Below are 19,862 nucleotides of genomic sequence, written 5' to 3' on the forward strand. Positions count from 1 at the left end.
TACTGTTCATTTTACTATGGAAACGCGTCGCTGTCATTGTCAATTTCCATAGAAAATGAACAGTATTGCAGCTGCAGTTGGAAATGGAATGTCACTTTAAGGAAAAAACTTGCCTCGGAAATCAAGAAAAAGTCATTCTCGTATAGATGCTGCACACACCTTTAGCCTATCCTCGGCTAGATGGCGTGACGACACCGTTTCATATTTAACAATTTTAACACATAGATATCAGTGAATGAACATGGATCAAAATGATATAAAAATAATAAAATCATTTATCCATGTATATAGATTTTTTGATAATTTTATACGATTTCATTTTGAGTTTTAGTCGTGTGTCGATAGATGGCATTAAACGTACTGTGACTACAAAATTTACAATGACAGGACCCCTCTATACAATCTATTCTTTTTGTCTATATCTAAGTCGTCCCGCCATCTCCGTCTGGGCCTGCCACGTCCGGGCTTCTAATGCGGCATCCACTTGGTGGCTATACTAGCCCAGACAGAGCATGCAGCAGACGTGACCCGTCCAGCTAGGTTTAGTCTATAGACTAGGAGTCCTCTAGACCGAGTTTAGAGCAATTATTTCATGTAGCCGATGATGTAAAAAATACGGGGGTGCGCGGGACGAGGTGAGCTAGATCCCGTGCCGTGATTGGTCCGTTCAAAGACACGGACGTCACAGAAAGATACTTTCGACTCGAACATGGAGTAAATTTACCGTATGCGTGGCAGAGGGGGGTAGCGCGACTATGCTCAGTCTGGAGGATGTTTTGTCTGTGTTCCGCACAGACTCTAGCATTAGTATAATAAATAAATATGGTTATATTTACTTTCCAGAATGATGAAGCTAGCCCGCCGTTTCCAAATGGCCGCTGCCACGGGCGAATACTTCGCGAACCACGAATGGCAGTTCGCCATCGAACAACTAACCGCTTTACATCGCGACGCTAGCGCCGCGGCGGACGGAGACAACTTTCCTCATTGGCCTGAGATAGACTGGGACCAATATATAGCGACCTATATGATGGGGATTAGGAAATTTATATTGAAGGATAGTGCTGACTCGCTTCAACACGCCAGGACCAAGCTAAACAGGTGAGACAAATATAGATTCAGACCAAGCTAATCCTAAGTACTTACACAGACTTTGCAATGATAAGGTGTGAAGGTGTCACCATAAAAGTCAATATTCTATGGATATCTAAATTAGTTTCAGCGAAAAAATAACAGATAGTCTGTCTGAGAGACAAATGGGCAGAACTTTTACTATTGTTCTGTGTTTGAATACCAAAGACGGGCCTCTTTCGGACGCTTCGGGATTTCGGCCCTAATCGGAGCTCGGCCTTCGGCCTTCGCAGTTAAGATAGTTACTTGGGGAAGTTGGAGAAACCTCGCACCTGTCGAATGCTCCAGGCCTGCGGCTCTACGCGGAGCGGAGCGGCCTTCGGTACACTTACTTACATACTTCACATACTTGGGGCACTTACTGTGCTACTTGTTCTGTGTTAAAGCACTAACCTCGTGCAGTTCGGCCTTAGGCCTCGCGTGTAAGCGCGCCTCTCCCCGACGCTCGGCCTTCGGCCTTCGCATTTAAAAACTGCTGATTTATTTATTATGTATTTATGTTTGTTTCAGGCTTTACTGGGTTTACAAGATACTACAAGCAGCTACCGGGTATTACTTCTTCAGGGCACTGGCAGGGCGATTGCGGTAGAACTCATAACTATACAGTATGTGTCTAACCATGGGGCTTTAATTCCAGGGCTTGATTTTACTCGCTAAACTGAGTTACTTTTACTATGGGACGAACCCTAAAATCGGGAAAAATTATTTGGCTTTTCCATAGAAAACGTCGACATCTGATCAGCCAACATGTATGAAAAAGTAAAAAAAAAATCGGGATTTCGGGGTTGGTGCCATAATAAAAGTAGCTTAGTTTAGCGAGCAGAATCGAGCCCTGGATTTAAAGCCCCATGGTCAGTAACACCCTGTATGTAATGTATCTAAATAACCCAATGCTCAACACAAAAAATATAGGTGGATCAACTATTTCTTACTGCTATTATGTCCTGTCAGACAGGCAAAATGACAAAAAATCATTACGATTAATTATCATATTGGTTATTAGGGGTCATCCATTAATTACATCACACGTTTAGGGGGGGGGGGTCAAGAAAATGTGACATGTTGTGACAAGGGGGAGAGGGGAGTCACAAACTTTGTGACGTCACTTTAACTTCATCAGTAACCAAAATTCTATTTTAATAATTTTATTTACTGTACAGTTCAAAAACAAGTTTTTAGAACGATAATCGTTTTTATTACTTTAATTTTTTTTTCATAATCAGTTTTGGGTTATAAATTTATTAATATTTTGACAAAAAAATAATAATACTTAATTAGATTTGCCGATTTCGTTGACACAATGTGACGTCACACCAGGGGGGAGGGGTTTGCCAAATGTGACCAAGTGTGACAAGGGGGGGAGGGGTAAAAAAACCTTGAAATTCGTGTGACGTAATTAATGGATGACCCCTTATGGTTAATTATCATTTTGTCTAAATCATTTTGATGTTGTCTAAATCAATGATCGTGTTACATAACACGATCATTCTGTTTCAGTTATAAATGGTTTAAAATAAATCAAAAACGACTACCTAACAATATTCTCTATAGATCGAATGAATGAATAGGATCCCATGTATTTTCTCTTAATTATTAATTATACTTGAAAAGTCTGTATTATCCGTCCTTAATTAAGTATTATTTAAAATTTAAAGCAATCTATTTTAGAAAATAATTATATTATAGAATAATAAAATATGCATGACATTAAGTATATTTAAAAAAAAACAGTGCCTTATGACATATCCCACTTAACTTAAAGGCAAAAAACTACGGAGTATTATATAGTTATTTGTACAACAAGAGATCAAAGTTTGATATTTCTTCGACTGCTTATTTTGAGTCCCGTGCAAGCGAAAGATTCTATAATAGATTCACGAGCGTAGCGAGTGAATCTAATTTAGAATCTTGAGCGTAGTAAGGGATTCAAAAGCACACGAGATGTAACTAACTTTGATCTCGTAAATTTTTCACCCTATGCAGTGAGAACATACCTAGAGGGACAGAGTTAACAGAACCCAAGTATATCGAACTTGTATTAGACCCCGCATGTTGAAATGACATGTGACTATAAAGGTCACTTGAATGTCATTTTGTCTCACTCAGTGACACACACTCAGTGAGCAGAATGCGATTTTGCTCACTGAGTGAGACAAAATGACTCAGTGAGCAAAATCGCATTTTGCACACTGTTTTTAAGAAGCAAAGTACCCTTGTTCGAGCTGCTGAGGTGAAAAATACTTTAAGGGTATTATAAAATTAGCAAGCTGAAGTGGCAATGGGCAGGCCACATTGCTCGCAGAGAAGATGGCCGATGGGGTCGAAAAGTGCTCAAGTGGAGTTAATCGTTTTTATTACTTTAATTTTTTTTTCATAATCAGTTTTGGGTTATAAATTTATTAATATTTTGACAAAAAAATAATAATACTTAATTAGATTTGCCGATTTCGTTGACACAATGTGACGTCACACCAGGGGGGAGGGGTTTGCCAAATGTGACCAAGTGTGACAAGGGGGGGAGGGGTAAAAAAACCTTGAAATTCGTGTGACGTAATTAATGGATGACCCCTTATGGTTAATTATCATTTTGTCTAAATCATTTTGATGTTGTCTAAATCAATGATCGTGTTACATAACACGATCATTCTGTTTCAGTTATAAATGGTTTAAAATAAATCAAAAACGACTACCTAACAATATTCTCTATAGATCGAATGAATGAATAGGATCCCATGTATTTTCTCTTAATTATTAATTATACTTGAAAAGTCTGTATTATCCGTCCTTAATTAAGTATTATTTAAAATTTAAAGCAATCTATTTTAGAAAATAATTATATTATAGAATAATAAAATATGCATGACATTAAGTATATTTAAAAAAAAACAGTGCCTTATGACATATCCCACTTAACTTAAAGGCAAAAAACTACGGAGTATTATATAGTTATTTGTACAACAAGAGATCAAAGTTTGATATTTCTTCGACTGCTTATTTTGAGTCCCGTGCAAGCGAAAGATTCTATAATAGATTCACGAGCGTAGCGAGTGAATCTAATTTAGAATCTTGAGCGTAGTAAGGGATTCAAAAGCACACGAGATGTAACTAACTTTGATCTCGTAAATTTTTCACCCTATGCAGTGAGAACATACCTAGAGGGACAGAGTTAACAGAACCCAAGTATATCGAACTTGTATTAGACCCCGCATGTTGAAATGACATGTGACTATAAAGGTCACTTGAATGTCATTTTGTCTCACTCAGTGACACACACTCAGTGAGCAGAATGCGATTTTGCTCACTGAGTGAGACAAAATGACTCAGTGAGCAAAATCGCATTTTGCACACTGTTTTTAAGAAGCAAAGTACCCTTGTTCGAGCTGCTGAGGTGAAAAATACTTTAAGGGTATTATAAAATTAGCAAGCTGAAGTGGCAATGGGCAGGCCACATTGCTCGCAGAGAAGATGGCCGATGGGGTCGAAAAGTGCTCAAGTGGAGACCACGGACTAGCAAGCGCAGCGTAGGACGTCCACCACAAGATGGACGGACGACCTTGTTAAGGCCGCCGGAAGACGCTGGATGCGGGTCTCTTCCAACCGGCACGTATGGAGGTCCAAGGGGGAGGCCTATGTTCAGCAGTGGACGTATTACGGCTGAGATGATGATTATAAAATCAGGGCCTTTTATTGAGTGTGAAAAATATTATTTTAGCCCAGTGAATTCTCTGCAAAATTTTGAGTGCCATTGACTGGTATTATGGTGCCAATCAATGGGCTTTTTAATTTATCTTAAGCTGTATAAATTGTATGTCCTTAAACTACGTCCAAGACCACCGGTGGACGGGCAGCAGCGTCCCTCAAATTCGGTGTACTCGACTGCGATCGCCAACCCGCCTGCCAAGCGTGGCGATTATGGCATACACCCCCCAAAAGGGGGAGGCCTATGTTCAGCAGTGGACGTCTTATGGCTGAGATGATGATGATGATGATGATGATGTATAAATTGCCTATACAATAAATTAGGTACCTGTGTTTTAGTCGACTTTAAAGATATGTTTACATTTTTCGCCTTATTACAAAGGAGTAAGGTGCAAAAGTGTAAACATATATTTGACGTCGACAGTACATGGTGGCTAAATAAAGATGCAACCCCGGAATCGCATTAAATAAAACCGGGTAAGTTCGAGTCGGACTCGCGCACGAAGGGTTCCGTACCATAATGAAAAAAAAAACGGAAAAAAAATGCAAAAAATAACGGTCACCCATCCAAGTACTGGCCACGCCCGACGTTGCTTAACTTTGGTCAAAAATCACGTTTGTTGTATGGGAGCCCCATTTAAATCTTTATTTTATTCTGTTTTTAGTATTTGTTGTTATAGCGGCAACAGAAATACATCATCTGTGAAAATTTCAACTGTCTAGCTATCACGGTTCGTGAGATACAGCCTGGTGACAGACGGACGGACGGACGGACAGCGAAGTCTTAGTAATAGGGTCCCGTTTTACCTTTTGGGTACGGAACCCTAAAATTTGGCCTTTTTATACATTTTGGCTGGTCCATTTTCTATGGGAGGGTAAATTTTCTCTATTTCGGGGTTGGTCCCGTAGTAAAAGAAGCTCAGTATAATCCCAAAACCTCCCTGGCAACGGGAGTGCGGTAATTTTTTAGTCACCCTGTATAATATTACATATTAATAGGTACCTGTGTTTATAAGTAAGTTTTAATATAAGTATAAGTGCACTTCTAGACCATAAATAAGTGTACGTGGAAAATTATGGTTACCATTAGTAAAATATACGTAAAGATAAGAATAAAAGTTTTTTTTTATAATCAAACAAGTTGTTTTTCTTTTCTTTCGTACACTAATCTGACAATTTAGTTCAACATAATATTTAACCTCCTAAGACCCTGCGTACAATTTTTTGTGCATATTCCAAAATCTATTTTGGACTTTAAAGGCCTGTGCACAGCGGCTGCGTGTGCGTGACGTGCACGGGTGCGTGCGGCGTTGTAGCATACAGATCCTTATGAGAGACGGCACACCGCTTGCGTGACGTGTGCACTCCAACATTTTAGCGCACGCACACGCGCACGTCACGCACACGCAAGCCGGTGTGGCTCGGCCTTTATTATGTAACTAATGGTAACATTCCATTTCTAACCGCAGCTGCACTCCTAGTACTGAACGCGTCGCTGTTATTGTCAATTTCCATAGTAAAATGAACAGTAATGCAGCTGTCGTTGGAAATGGACTGTCACCTTAAGGCACTGGTCCCACCGCGAGCTAGTAAGCTATGAGCTATAAGAGACACGGCGATATTTATAGCTCACCGCTGGGCGAGTAACTATAAATATCGCCGTGTCTCTTTTATTTACACGGGAGTGCTTATCTTTTGTTAGTGTTTATAGCCGATAGCTCATAGCTTACTAGCTCGCGGTGGGACCAGTGCCTGAGGGGTTCCAATTGATTCTGGGTCGAATGGGTCAATTTCACCAAACGAGCATTTTTGTCTAATTCCCATGGAATTTTGAAATACCAACATTACACAAAAAAAAAATGCTGAGAATTTGATAAAAAATATAATAAATATTAATTTTCTTATGGGATAAATATTCATAAAACTATAAAAGTTATTTAAATTTAAAATTTTGGCCAGGGCACGGGAATTAGTGTGTCCATGGAAATTAGATTTTACTAGGACGGAAATTAGAACACGGCACGGGAATTGTTTTCTTAACTTATTTTGGTACTTAAAACTATTATTTATGTATATTTTAATCTACAATAATATACTGCAACCATACTGAAGTGGCATCGGACATATTTACCTTCTTTAATTTTAGTTTCGAACGACAAATCTACGAAAGTATTTTACACTAAAAACTACGTATTTGAATAATCCTTTCCTTTATTTTAATGGCAACTAATCTCTCTTTCTTAGTAAAATGTACATATTTCAAAACAATACTTTGAGTAGTTTCGTAAACTTGTCCGCCTTTACATACAAAACTATCCATTAAAAAGTGTCATTATGTATCTGCATGTAGATAGGTACAAGGTGTATGATCTGGTATATGGTCTTATAGGAAATGATACTAAGAAATAAATAGGGGCACAGTGAGAAGAAGTTATTGTGTAAGTTAATCTGAAGAAATCGAATATGCTGCATTCATAAATTAATAACCCAAAAAATTGTTTGAACACATATGAGGTAAGGTGGGGTAAGACTATCACTTGTATGGAATCTTCATACTGTTAGTCTTGCTCCGATCAAAATAAACTAAGTTAGTCTTACCCCGCCTTACTTTACACATAGGTATACGGGGTGTCCCTGCCCTGCGGGAAAATCTTCAAGGTGTAGGTTGGTTAAGTAATTTCTCAAAAATATCATAATCTTCCTAAAAAAAAAGCTAAAAAATACCCCCTGGCACTGACTAAAATAACCGACTTGGTTTCACATTACATCCCAAAACTTTTTTGTAGTAGAGTAGAAGAACTGCGTTGCGAGATTTGCATCTTTTTACATGAATTCTTTTTGATAGGATCCCATCTCTTTTTGTAGGCTGTCCTTCTTTTCGGGTAATCATACCCATACCATACTGATACTATGTATATACATATCATAATACATCTTTATTCATACTCACATCGTCCATCGTAGTGTACCTTTACTTTCCCTACTAATTGTAAGAACTAAAAGGTAACGTTGTTATCGCATATATTTCTATAGGATTACAAACTTAATTATGCAGTTATCTTTAGAACGTGACTAATATTGCAGTATTATTAGATTTTTATTGGCTTAAAAAGCTAAAACCTAATTACGTTTCTAATTTGGAACTTGTGGGTATGCTAGAAGTACCTTAAAATAATATTGATTGAGAGTGATTGTGCCAGTGACAAAACTAAGGGATTTTAAAGTGTATTAATTCTTAGACTACATACTCAAATTAAATGTTATTTAGATAGAATGTTATTGAGATTTGATGGCACGGCCTTGCCACTTTGTTTTGCTCGACTTGGCGGCGGCACTGCCGTGCCCCCAGATCCTTTGTCCTTCTTCAGGCCTCGAACTATCTCCATACCAAATATGTATTATCAAGATGATATTGTTTCAGCGGCTTAAGCGTGACAAGATAACAGACAGACAGACAGAGATACTTTCGCATTTATAATATAGTAAGAATAGGATATATTAAATTTTTCTTGTACCTATTAGAAAAGCTAATTTATAACAACTAATCTATTAAACGAGCAATTCTGGTATATATTTCGGGGATCTCGGAAACAGCTCTAACGATTTCGATGAAATTTGATCATATATGGGCGTTTTCTGGGATGAAAAATCGATCTAGCTAGGTGTCTCTGGGAAAACGCGCATTTTTGAGTTTTTAGGTAGGTTTTTCGAGCAAAGCTCGGTCTCCCAGATATTTAAACTTATTACGGCTTACGCTGTCAGCTGTCAAATTTACAAAGAAAAACCATTGTAAATTTGATTCATTTTGTTTCATGCAACCTTAGGTACGGGTATTATAATATGTAATAATTCCAAAAATAGTTTTATGTTTATATAATATTTTAATGTTATAATATGATCAATGAGACAATGAATAAGGTAAGGTGGCGCAAGACTAACAGTACGAGGATTCCATACAAGTGATAGTCTTACCCCAGTGTCGTCTTACCCCACCTTACCTTACATATTAAAATTGCCCGGGTTATTCGGGTCCACCCTGTAAGTATGTACTATAGTACTTATACTAAAAAACCGTTCATAGATTTTTGTGCATTCTTTGAGATTTCCTTAAATGTAAAATAGAAAGATATACGTCATATTATTATTACATATAATATATATTCAATGCCAATATATATATATATATGTAATAATAATATGACGTAAACATTGCCAATTAACTTACAGTGCCCCCAATTAAAAATTTGTTGACGATAAATGTAATACTTTCTAATTCCCGTGCCACTTAATCAGCTGTTTTAGGTAAATATTCCATGGGAATTAGGGCACGGAAATTAGCATTCGTAATAAAAAAATTCGCCAAAAATTTAAATCGTGTTTAACCAAACTGTTATGTTATCGCTTACATAAAGATACATAAAGGGCTCCAAAATAAGACAATTGTTATTGAAAAGCTATGTGGGAAATAAAATTTATAAGGGGCATCGAAATTAGAAAAAAATTGTCGCCCACCCGGATTCCGAAATACTCATGCGATTTGCTCGAACACGCCGCGGCTTGGCTTACATCCGCTTGCTTTGAGAAACAGCCGAATACTGCCAGTACAGGTGAGGCGGGACACGAGGCGGTTCAGATACAGACGTCGGCTGTCAGAGCCCTTTGAGTTTTGCCGACGAAATTTTACTCGCGCGCTCGGACAAAATTTAAACTTCGATCACGAGTTATTTACCACAATGAAGTTAATAGTGTATGTGCTCAGTGATAGTAAATGTCATCTAGTTTAAGTATTTGACATTTGACACTAAATTAGTGATACTAATGTAGAATTTTTCGTAGGATTTTTCATTATGCTCAAAAGTAGATTCCGGACAAGGCACGGGAGTAGTAATTTGAGCCTTTAGGTATTTTTAAGTGTACTCTAAAAACCAATTAATCAGTGAATTCATATGGAACCCGGTGTGAAAGTGTGGCTTCTTTATGTAAAAAAAAATGGTAAGTATTATCTGATGCTAACCCGCGATTTTCATCACGGACAGAAAAAAAATCGTGTTCAGAAATTGACCCGAATAAGCCGTAACAGTCTTTCAATAACTTCAACTCTTTTCAATGAAATAAATTTTATCTTTATATTTTTTATCTTTAATTTACAATAACATCATAATAATACATAATACGTATAGTGACACGATACGATACAAAACAGTAACAGTCTTTCAATAACTTCAACTTTTTTCAATGAAATAAATTTTATCTTTAATTTACAGTAACATCATAATAATACATAATACTCGTATAGTGACACGATACGACACAAAACAACACTTATAATATAATAATAAAATACCTACATGTGCAAACATTTCCTTATAATCTTAAAATAAATATACAGAGTTTCCTGGCAACTACCAGCTAAGTATTAAACTAAAAATAATTTCATACTGATGTAATTTTCATACTAATTGAAAGATTTTTTATTTAAGCATGAGCAATACAATCGTCAAGTCATTCCTCAAGAATCTCATTCCCCTGGCTATACCTATTCACAAAAAGGTACAATCGCCATCAGATATATCGGAGCGGCCAAGGCGCTCACAAATATCTGAACACGCCTCTATTGTCAAGGCGTTAGAGTGCGCGTTCAGATATTGTGACCACCTTAGCCGCTCCGATATATCTGATGGCGACTGTACCTAGGAGATTCCGCAAAGCAGTTTTAGTTGAAGATGGAACTTGGCACGAGTTACACAGTCACCAAAAACCGGGCAAGTGCGAGTCGGACTCGCGCACGAAGGGTTCCGTACCATAATGCAAAAAAAAAACAAAAAAAAACGGTCACCCATCCAAGTACTGACCACTCCCGACGTTGCTTAACTTTGGTCAAAAATCACGTTTGTTGTATGGGAGCCCCATTTAAATCTTTATTTTATTCTGTTTTTAGTATTTGTTGTTATAGCGGCAACAGAAATACATCATCTGTGAAAATTTCAACTGTCTAGCTATCACGGTTCGTGAGATACAGCCTGGTGACAGACGGACGGACGGACGGACACGGACAGCGAAGTCTTAGTAATAGGGTCCCGTTTTACCCTTTGGGTACGGAACCCTAAAAATGAGCTTCTAATAAAGCGGAACCTCCTGGTAATTCGCGAATAGGTATTGCCAGGGGAATGAGATTTTCCAGCAATGACCCCAAGGTCGTATCAAATCCAAAACAAATTATTAAAATTAGAATCGAGCTCAAGGTTTAGGTTAGCGCTCCGCCCTAGGCACGATAGTAGCATATTCACACGTTTCATCTACTTTAGGTCTGTCTGTATTGGTCCTAGGTCCAGGCTTCGAGAATTGCAGCTCAGCGTATGTTACCTCCGTCGAAGCCTGAAAAATCATGTTGTTTTATGATATAGGAATGAAACGAGCAAAAAAATCACAAAAAAATAACCAAAGACTAGGTATATTTAATATTTAAAATGTATTTGGTTAAATACGAAGACACGTTTTAGAGCATTTGTTGATTCCTAAATATTTTATTTTCATCATGGGTCTGATATGATTGACTCTAACTACATTCATTAATTATGTTCAACATAAAAATATATCTTAGCAAAGGTTGTGCTCTGTTGGCGAACAGTTTTCGTAATAATTGTGATTCAAAATGTTCGAGCATGTCATGCCGAATATTCGGTATTCGGCCTAGAGGAGGGCCGACTATTCGGTATTCGGCCAAATTCACTATTCGGGGCATCTCTAGATTACTAGATTCGATATACCTATTAATTTCTTAAAGAAAAAGACACAGTATTTTACACAAAAGGATAAAACAAAGGCTTTCACTAAAAGATAGTAAGCGATTACAGTCGCCCGTGGACACTCGAGGCAAGACCAGAGGGGTTGTAAGTGCGTTGCTGGCCTTTCAGATGGGCGAAATTGAAGGTCGTATTAGAGCATTTTCACTTAAAAGTTGAAAGAAACTTAGAAGTTTGATTTTTTCACAGCTTCAAGGGACCGCAGACCTGGGTGTATGATTTAAATTTCAACTCAATACCTTCACGCGTTCCTGAGATAAAGGGCCTTGATAGGCAGACGGACGGACAGAAGGACGGATACTATAAGGGTTCCGTTTTTAGGGTTCCGTACCCAAAGGGTAAAACGGAGCCCTATTACTAAGACTCCGCTGTCCGTGATAACCGTGATAGCTAGACAGTTGAAATTTTCACAGATGATGTATTTCTATTGCCGCTATAACAACAAATACTAAAAGTACGGAACCCTCGGTGGGCTAGTCCAACTCGCACTTGTTCGGTTTTATTTCCTTTTGAGCTACAGACCCGGGTATGTCCTTAAACCATGTCCAAGACCACCGGTGGACGGGCAGCAGCGTCCCTCAAATTAGGTGTACTCGACTGCGATCGCCAACCCGCCTGCCAAGCGTGGCGATTATGGCATTCACCCCCCATAAGGGGGTGGCCTATGTTCATCAGTGGACGTCGTATGGCTGAAATGATGATGATGATGAAGGGGGAGGCCTATATGTTCAGCAGTGGACGTCTTATGGCTGAGATGATGATGATGAGCTACAAAACCCTAAAAGGAATTAAATAAAAGCAATGGAGCCTACCATATCTCTGGACACGTTGGCATATAAGTGTTCCTCCTTGGCGGGCGGGGCGTGGGGCGCGGGGCGCGGGGCACGGCGCTTGCGCACCACACAGACGGCCACCGCGATCGCGACCACCACTACCACCACTAGCACCAGCGATACAGCGGTGGCCAGTATGGTGACGAGGGGTACGCCTGAAAGTTTTTGGAATCTAGCTGTATGTCGGATTTATAGTTTGTTTTTTTAGCATTAGAAATAAGGTAAACAATCTTGATGTGTCTTTTAATTGAAAAACAGATTTTAAAAATAAGTTACGGCAAATATGTAACAATTATGAATCTAATACGATCATTTATATTCTTCTGCTTTCATAAGTAATAGTTTTTGATTTTTAAAAACCGTTTTTCAATTAAAAGACATGTTAAGATCGCTTACCTTCTTTCAAGTTCTTTCTAATGCTAAAAAAAAACTATAGACATATGCATCTTACAAAGTATATATAGTCTGTCCCCCTTATTTATAAACGTTGACTAAAGTTAGCAAGCCGATAATAATCGTTTGTCCCTTTCCATCATACTGGGGGTTTTCAGAAAAAATGGTACTATTTACTTTTTTATGAAAAATCATCAACTTTTGGGTTATTTAGACTCAGAATCATGAGTACTATTGAATGAGACAAAGAAAAAAAGTGTCCCCAGTTTTTCATACAAATTTTGGGTGTCAGCTTTGTAACGGTCCATACACAATGTATGTGAAATTGCGTTAAAAAATGACATTTTTAAGGACACATTTTTTCTCTTTTTAAGGTGGTTCGCTTTTCATACAAAATTCAATCAAAGCTCATTAAGTAACTACACACTATTAGTACACAAATATTTCCGCATTTATCTTCTTTCGAATATTCGTTTGCGCGAAATTAACAGGAAAACAATGTTTCATACAGAAATCATGCAAAAATCATAGTTAACTTTTCATCAATTTTACGTATGTGTGTGTCACAAATGTCGTGTACAGATACATATGCGACGTTGCCATACCATTTCCGACGTTGCCGGGCTGACCACGGCTCGAATTTGGAGTGCCGTCATGTTTAGTGCAATTTTGTTGACACTGATACTTGACAGGTAGTTAATTGACCTAAGCGAGAAGTTCGTCAGCTTAGCTAAGAACTATCATGGCGTGTTATGCAAACAGTCGCTTTTTTGCTTGCAAACGGAAGATTCCCGGTTCGATCCCCAGTCATATTGTATGCTGGAACATAACTTTTTGTATTTTTGTTACACCTAAATTTCGTATTGTTTTTTTATTTTTATTTAATTTTTCTTATTATCATAAATCGATTATTAAGTATGGGCTACGTATTCTTTTATTTTTACAAAGATAATTAGAAATTATACTCTACCTAATCTCTCTGATTTTTACAATCAGGACATCCTCACTGCAATAAAAACCGGGCAAGTGCGAGTCGGACTCGCGCACGAAGGGTTCCGTGCCATAATGCAAAAAAAAAAACAAAAAAAACCAAAAAAAAACGGTCACCCATCCAAGTATTGACCACTCCCGACGTTGCTTAACTTTGGTCAAAAATCACGTTTGTTGTTTGTTACGGTTCGTGAGATACAGCCTGGTGACAGACGGACGGACGGACGGACAGCGAAGTCTTAGTAATAGGGTCCCGTTTTACCCTTTGGGTACGGAACCCTAAAAAGAAATGTATAAAATTTCCTGTGGTTAAAAATAATGGATTTTGTCTATGAATGAAAAACACAATTATTACTATAGTTTGTTTTTTTAGCATTAGAAATAAGGTAAACAATCTTGACGTGTCTTTTAATTGAAAAACACATTTTAAAAATAAGTTACGGCAAATATGTAACAATTATAAATCTAATACGATCATTTATATTCTTCTGCTTTCATAAGTAATCGTTTTTGATTTTTAAAAAACCTGATAACACTGAGTATGTGGGGGAAGCGCTGCTGGCCTAGCGGAAAGCAATTCGGAGGTCGCGGGTTCTAACCCCGGCTCGTACCAATGATTTTTCGAACTTTTGTACGAAATAGCATTTGATACCTACCTATTTATACACCGATACCTATTTTTCGGTGAAAGAAAACAATGTGAGGAAACCGGACTAATCCAAATAAGTTTACTCTCTGGGTTGGAAGGTCAGGGCAGTCGCTTTCGTAAAAACTAGTGCGCATGCCAATTCTGGGATTAGTTGCCAAGCGGAGATTGAATATCTGGGAGACCGACCAAAGCTTACAAAACATAAAAACTCAAAAATGCGCGTTTTCTCATAGACCTAGCTAAGAGATCAAACCCCTTATAGCAAATTTCATCGAAATCGTTAGAGCCGTTTCTGATACCATCCAAATATATAAATAAATAATTATATATCTAATAATTGCTCGTTTAAAGGTAAGATAACACAAAGGAGAAACAAAAAGAAACTACCTACTCGCACCAGTCTTGAACCCCAATCCTCTTGCACGTATTTCCACGAACATACCGTTACGCTATTGCATTGCAACATACTTACGTTGTGTGAAATTGTCTACTACAAGGATCACGGAAACACTGTTTGCATGTGTGAGTAATAGTAGGAAAAAACGTGACAGCAACATTCCGTCGAATTAAAAAGGTGGTTTTTGCACAATGAAGTATTCAATGTTTATTTTAATAGTTCAATATTTACTTAAAGAGTGCGCGAAACATACTTTTAAGTATACAAATACCAAGACCATTTCACAAAAAAATTAAATCTGAAATTTTGCAAAAGTGGTGCCATCTAGCGAGAGTTAAGTTTTGAGTAACCTTTTTTATTTTTTTTATTTTTTTTCGCAGGGGTAAATACATTTACGTATCTCACCCCCGGGCTGTGAGGCCCGTTGGGGACGGGGTGGTATGTGGGACTCGCTCCTCCCGTATTCCCTCTGTTACTCAGAGGGAGGGGAGGAGAATACCCACTAACTTCCCCTGCGGCGTTACCCTCTCTGCCGTTTTTGGGGAGCATCGTGAGATCACGAGTATTCTACCACGATGCTCCCCCGGCTGCCCCAGCAAATTTACCGGGGGTACCCTCGCGCCGAAGGAGGAGGGATTGTGTAACGCTACAACCCCTCCCCAGGAGTTTTGAGTAACCTAGGCGAACCACCTTAAATCGAAAGTCGAGAACTTACTGAGTAGAAATAAGTAAATAACCCAAAAATTAATGGCTTTTCGAAAAAAGTAAACGGTACACTTTTAAGTGAAAATGCCCATCTACGACTTAACATATATAAAGTTAGACCAAGATAAACCTGCAACGATTTTGATAGCAGTGCAAGTGTTATTTTTAAACTTCAAAATTTTATGAAATTATGACATATAAATAACACTTGCACTGCGTGTGCTATCAAAATCATTGCAGATTTATAACTCTATCCCCTTTCTCATCCACACCTTCTTCCTGACGTAAAAACAAAGTGATCTTTTCCGAAGCCACCAGCTCGCCATAATGCTTCGTTAACGAATCACCCTCGTGACGAATGTTCGTGACGAATACTTGAGCGCAGAACAGCTGGTTGCGGTGATATGACTCGTTGAGGGGCACCTCCAAAATGTTCTGGTTTGTTGACACGATTTGACCTTCGGGTACTGTAAGTTTGGAATCTGAATCTGAAAATGAAGTTGTTGGTGTATTTGTCCAGTCGCCATCAGATATAACGGAGCGGCCAAGGTGTTCACAATATCTGAACACGCACTCTAACGCATTGACAACAATAAAATCTAGTAGTAACAAGTCAACTGCTTGTGTTATTAATTTCCACTCTTAGCTATCGAAGCCCCTCCGTTATCGAAGTAGCTAGCGTTATTTTCTTTAGAGGTACTCTAATTCCTGAAAAACCTTAAAAAACCGGACAAGTGCGAGTCGGACTCGCCCACCGAGGGTTCCGTACTTTTTAGTATGTGTTGTTTTAGCGGCAACAGAAATACATCATCTGTGAAAATTTCAACTATCACGGTTCGTGAGATACAGCCTGGTGACAGACGGACGGACGGACGGACAGAGTCTTAGTAATAGGGTCCCGTTTTACCCTTTGGGTACGGAACCCTAAAAAGGTAACAATTTCCCTTTTCCAACTATCCTTCTAAAACCCAAGGTCCTACCTATAGCACCTTTTCATTTAGAGGAAATTTAACACCTGTATAAGTGCAACAGAGTCGCTTTTGCTTTGTTTCGTTCAATTTTCCAACAACGCAAAATCAACTCTATTTCCTACACTATAGGTCCAAAATTTAGTGGCAAATTTAGGATGTTTCATTTATATGGCTGGGCCTTAGAAGGCTATAAGTTTTCGCAATGATTTGGAAAGAGTAGCTTTTCCTTCGTTCGTAATTAATTACTTATGAAAAATATATCCAGGGAAAAAAGTGGGGACTGGGTTTGTATGGAGCAGCGGCTATCTACTATACTCTTAAATCTCAGCAGACTTCATAAAAAAAATCCCAATTAATTAAGAACCTTACTTACTGCTGTGGCGCAACGACCCGAAGTGGATCTTACCCTCCGACACCAAAGACCGCCATGCTAAGAGTCAGTACCGTCTTTACCATAAGGACACACGGGGCCCGTGCCCCGGGCCCCCATCCTCGAGAGGCCCCGAAGGACAGACAGTAACAGTATATTTGATTAGGTATAATAATTCTAATTCGCTTTCTTTACTTTCCAAAAGGGCGCCAAATTCTTATGTGCCCAATGGGCCCCAGCATAGTTTAAGACGGCGATGCTAAGAGTAGCATGGTGGTGACAGAGGTCCAAAGCCGTTTATGTCCAGTCGACGGCGCCGAGTTCGCTAAGGTCTTTCTGCACTTCGTCTCTCCAGCGGTACCTAGGACGTTCAGAGGGCCTTCGGCCACTTGGTACTCCAGAGTTACTGTGAGTCTCTTACTACTACAATTTGAGCAGCAGCGTCTGGAAGACCTAGATGCTAAGCGTCATATCCGCAAGACGCGACCTAAGCCCTCCTACACATACACCCGCAACTCGACTGGACAACTCCATTGCGCATCGTGTGACCGCATCTTCAAGACAAAGTTTGGTTTTGCGAGCCAATAGGGCATTTCATAATCCGGATAAGAATTGTTGATGGAGTCGCTATTGCCGGATACGGCAAGGAAAGAAGACGAATTAAGATCCTGGTTCAATGAGGTAGGTTACAAAATCTTACCAATCCTGAACCACGTATAATTCCTGCCATCTACAGGGTCGCTTCCGTTGCATTTGAAGAGTAGAGAGGCATTGGCTTCGTAGAATACATCTGTGTTTGGCTCTATGCTGATAGAGGGCGCTGTGAGAACAAAATTTCAAACTTATTTATTCATGTAATATGCGCTGGTGGCCTAGCAGTAAGAACGTGCGACTTTCAATTCGGAGGACGCGGGTTCAAACCCCGGCTCGTACCAATGAGTTTATCGGAACTGTACGAAATATCATTTGATATTTACCAGTTGCTTTTCGGTGAAGGAAAACATCGTGAGGAAACCGGACTAATCCCAATAAGGCCTTCCCTTCTGAGTTGGAAGGCCAGATGGCAGTCGCTTTCGTAAAAACTACGTCGATTCTTGGGAATAGTTGCCAAGCGGACCCCAGGCTCTCATGAGCCGTGGCAAAATGCCGGTATTGCGAGGAAGATAGCAGTAAAAAGCTTTACCTAAGGGTTTAATCTCTTGTTGAACTCTAATTGAAATCCGTTGACTCTCCAATCCCTTTGAAAATTTTCCGTCTTCCGACACTTTTTGCTTTTCACAGTATACTTCCCTGTTATTGTCTGATTCCTCGAGGGTCTTATTCAGAGTGAGCTCCATCCACTGTCCTGTGTATTCACTGTTTTGAAGCTGAACCATTTTTAGTAATGTGTCTTCTGATTGATCTGATCCTGAAGAAAAAAGAAATAAATTTGAACACAGCATTACATTTCAAAACACTATTTTACAATATCAGCAGGATGTAGTACCATCATCACACTTAATTATGTATAAGTTTGGTATAAGCAAATAACCATCCATTGTCTGTGAGAAATTAATAACCAAACAAGAATACAGAATAGTATATAGATGATGATTGTTAAAAACTATCCTAACGGCCCTATTCGAACTTTAAGGTACGTCAATTAATAGATCTAGAATCGGTCGATCGGAAAGTCGCCAGCCTGTCGGTATTCTACAGGTTGCAACCTGTAGAATACCGACAGGCTGGCGACTTTCTGCACTTCGGGGAGTGTGCCCAAGAGCTACACGAGCTCATTCCACCGTCCCCATTCTACCATCGGACTTTTAGACGCACGGCCGGTTTCCATCCTTACTTGGTAGATATTCCACCAGCGCTTTGCTTCTACTTTCCTTATGCGCACTGCCAAGGAATGGAATTCCTTGCCGGCGTCTATATTTCCGTGGTCTAATAACCCGGCAACCTTCAAATTAAGAGTGAACAGGCACCTGGGCGAGCTCGCTCCATCGTAGGCCACGTCTACGCCTCGGCTAGTCTGTGGCCATGAGTAAGCCCATTCATAATAAAAAAAAAAACAAAAATCTAGAAACAGTAGAAACGCTATGGGTTAGATGTGTCAGTTCAGTGTCAAATGTGACGTTATTTTTCAAACAAATACGTCACTTTTGACACTGACACATCTAATCCATATCGTTTCTAGATCTATTAATTGACGTATCTTAAAGTTCGAATAGGGCAGTAAGTTCTTCTTCGGGCCTAAAAGTATCTCCATTATCTCCATACCAAAATATCGAAATCGGTTCAGTGGTTTAAACGTGAACAAATAACAGTTAGACAGACAAATAATGTTATTTTCACATAAATGGGGCATTATGAAAAGGGACCTTATTGTCGATGGCGCTCACGCCCCACAGCGTCGCGCGGCATTGTATTTATATCGGAGCATCGTTAATAATGGCATAAACGCCATCGACAGTAAGGTCCCTTTTCATAGATAACGTCACAAATATAATAGGAATTATCACCTTTAGACCGGTACCAAGATAACACCTCTCCTGGCTCTGCAAAAGCGAAGCAAGTGAACTCCATGTAAGGTATGCGTTTGTCCACAAAACTTTTTGGGGACACTTGCGGCTTATCTGTAAAGTAACCACAAAAATATATTAAAAGAAAACTGTACATATAATTAAGGAGTGTAGGTACAGGTTTTTAATGGGTCGGAAAGGGTTTCTTTGGAGTTGCAAGCGTCCATAAGCTATGGAAACCGCTTATCATCAGGTTGGCAGTATGCTTGTTTGTCATCGACGTGGTATAATAAACGTATTGTAAGTATTGTGTATCTTTTTAACTTAGCCGTTACTTTGAAATAGTTGAAATATTTTGCAGTTAAGGAAAGTAATAATTAATGTAGTTTTTCCTTTCGTTACTTCGCATGGGCCATT

The 19,862-nt window shown here is 39.0% G+C and overlaps 1 protein-coding gene across 1 annotated transcript in view; it reads left to right on the forward strand.

Annotated features, from left to right (window-relative positions):
• The window catches only part of LOC134677975 (putative fatty acyl-CoA reductase CG5065), a 32,346-nt gene extending 26,389 nt beyond the window's left edge, over positions 1 to 5,957 (forward strand). The window contains exons 13-14 of the mRNA XM_063536405.1: positions 844 to 1,101; positions 1,642 to 5,957. Coding sequence (XP_063392475.1) covers positions 844 to 1,101; positions 1,642 to 1,720 — 337 coding nt within the window. The 3' untranslated portion in view covers positions 1,721 to 5,957. The remainder of the gene's footprint in view (positions 1 to 843; positions 1,102 to 1,641) is intronic.
• The last annotated feature ends 13,905 nt before the right edge of the window (positions 5,958 to 19,862 follow it).

Source organism: Cydia fagiglandana, chromosome 27, assembly GCF_963556715.1.
Source record: "Cydia fagiglandana chromosome 27, ilCydFagi1.1, whole genome shotgun sequence".
NCBI classification, from domain to species: Eukaryota; Metazoa; Arthropoda; class Insecta; order Lepidoptera; family Tortricidae; genus Cydia; species Cydia fagiglandana.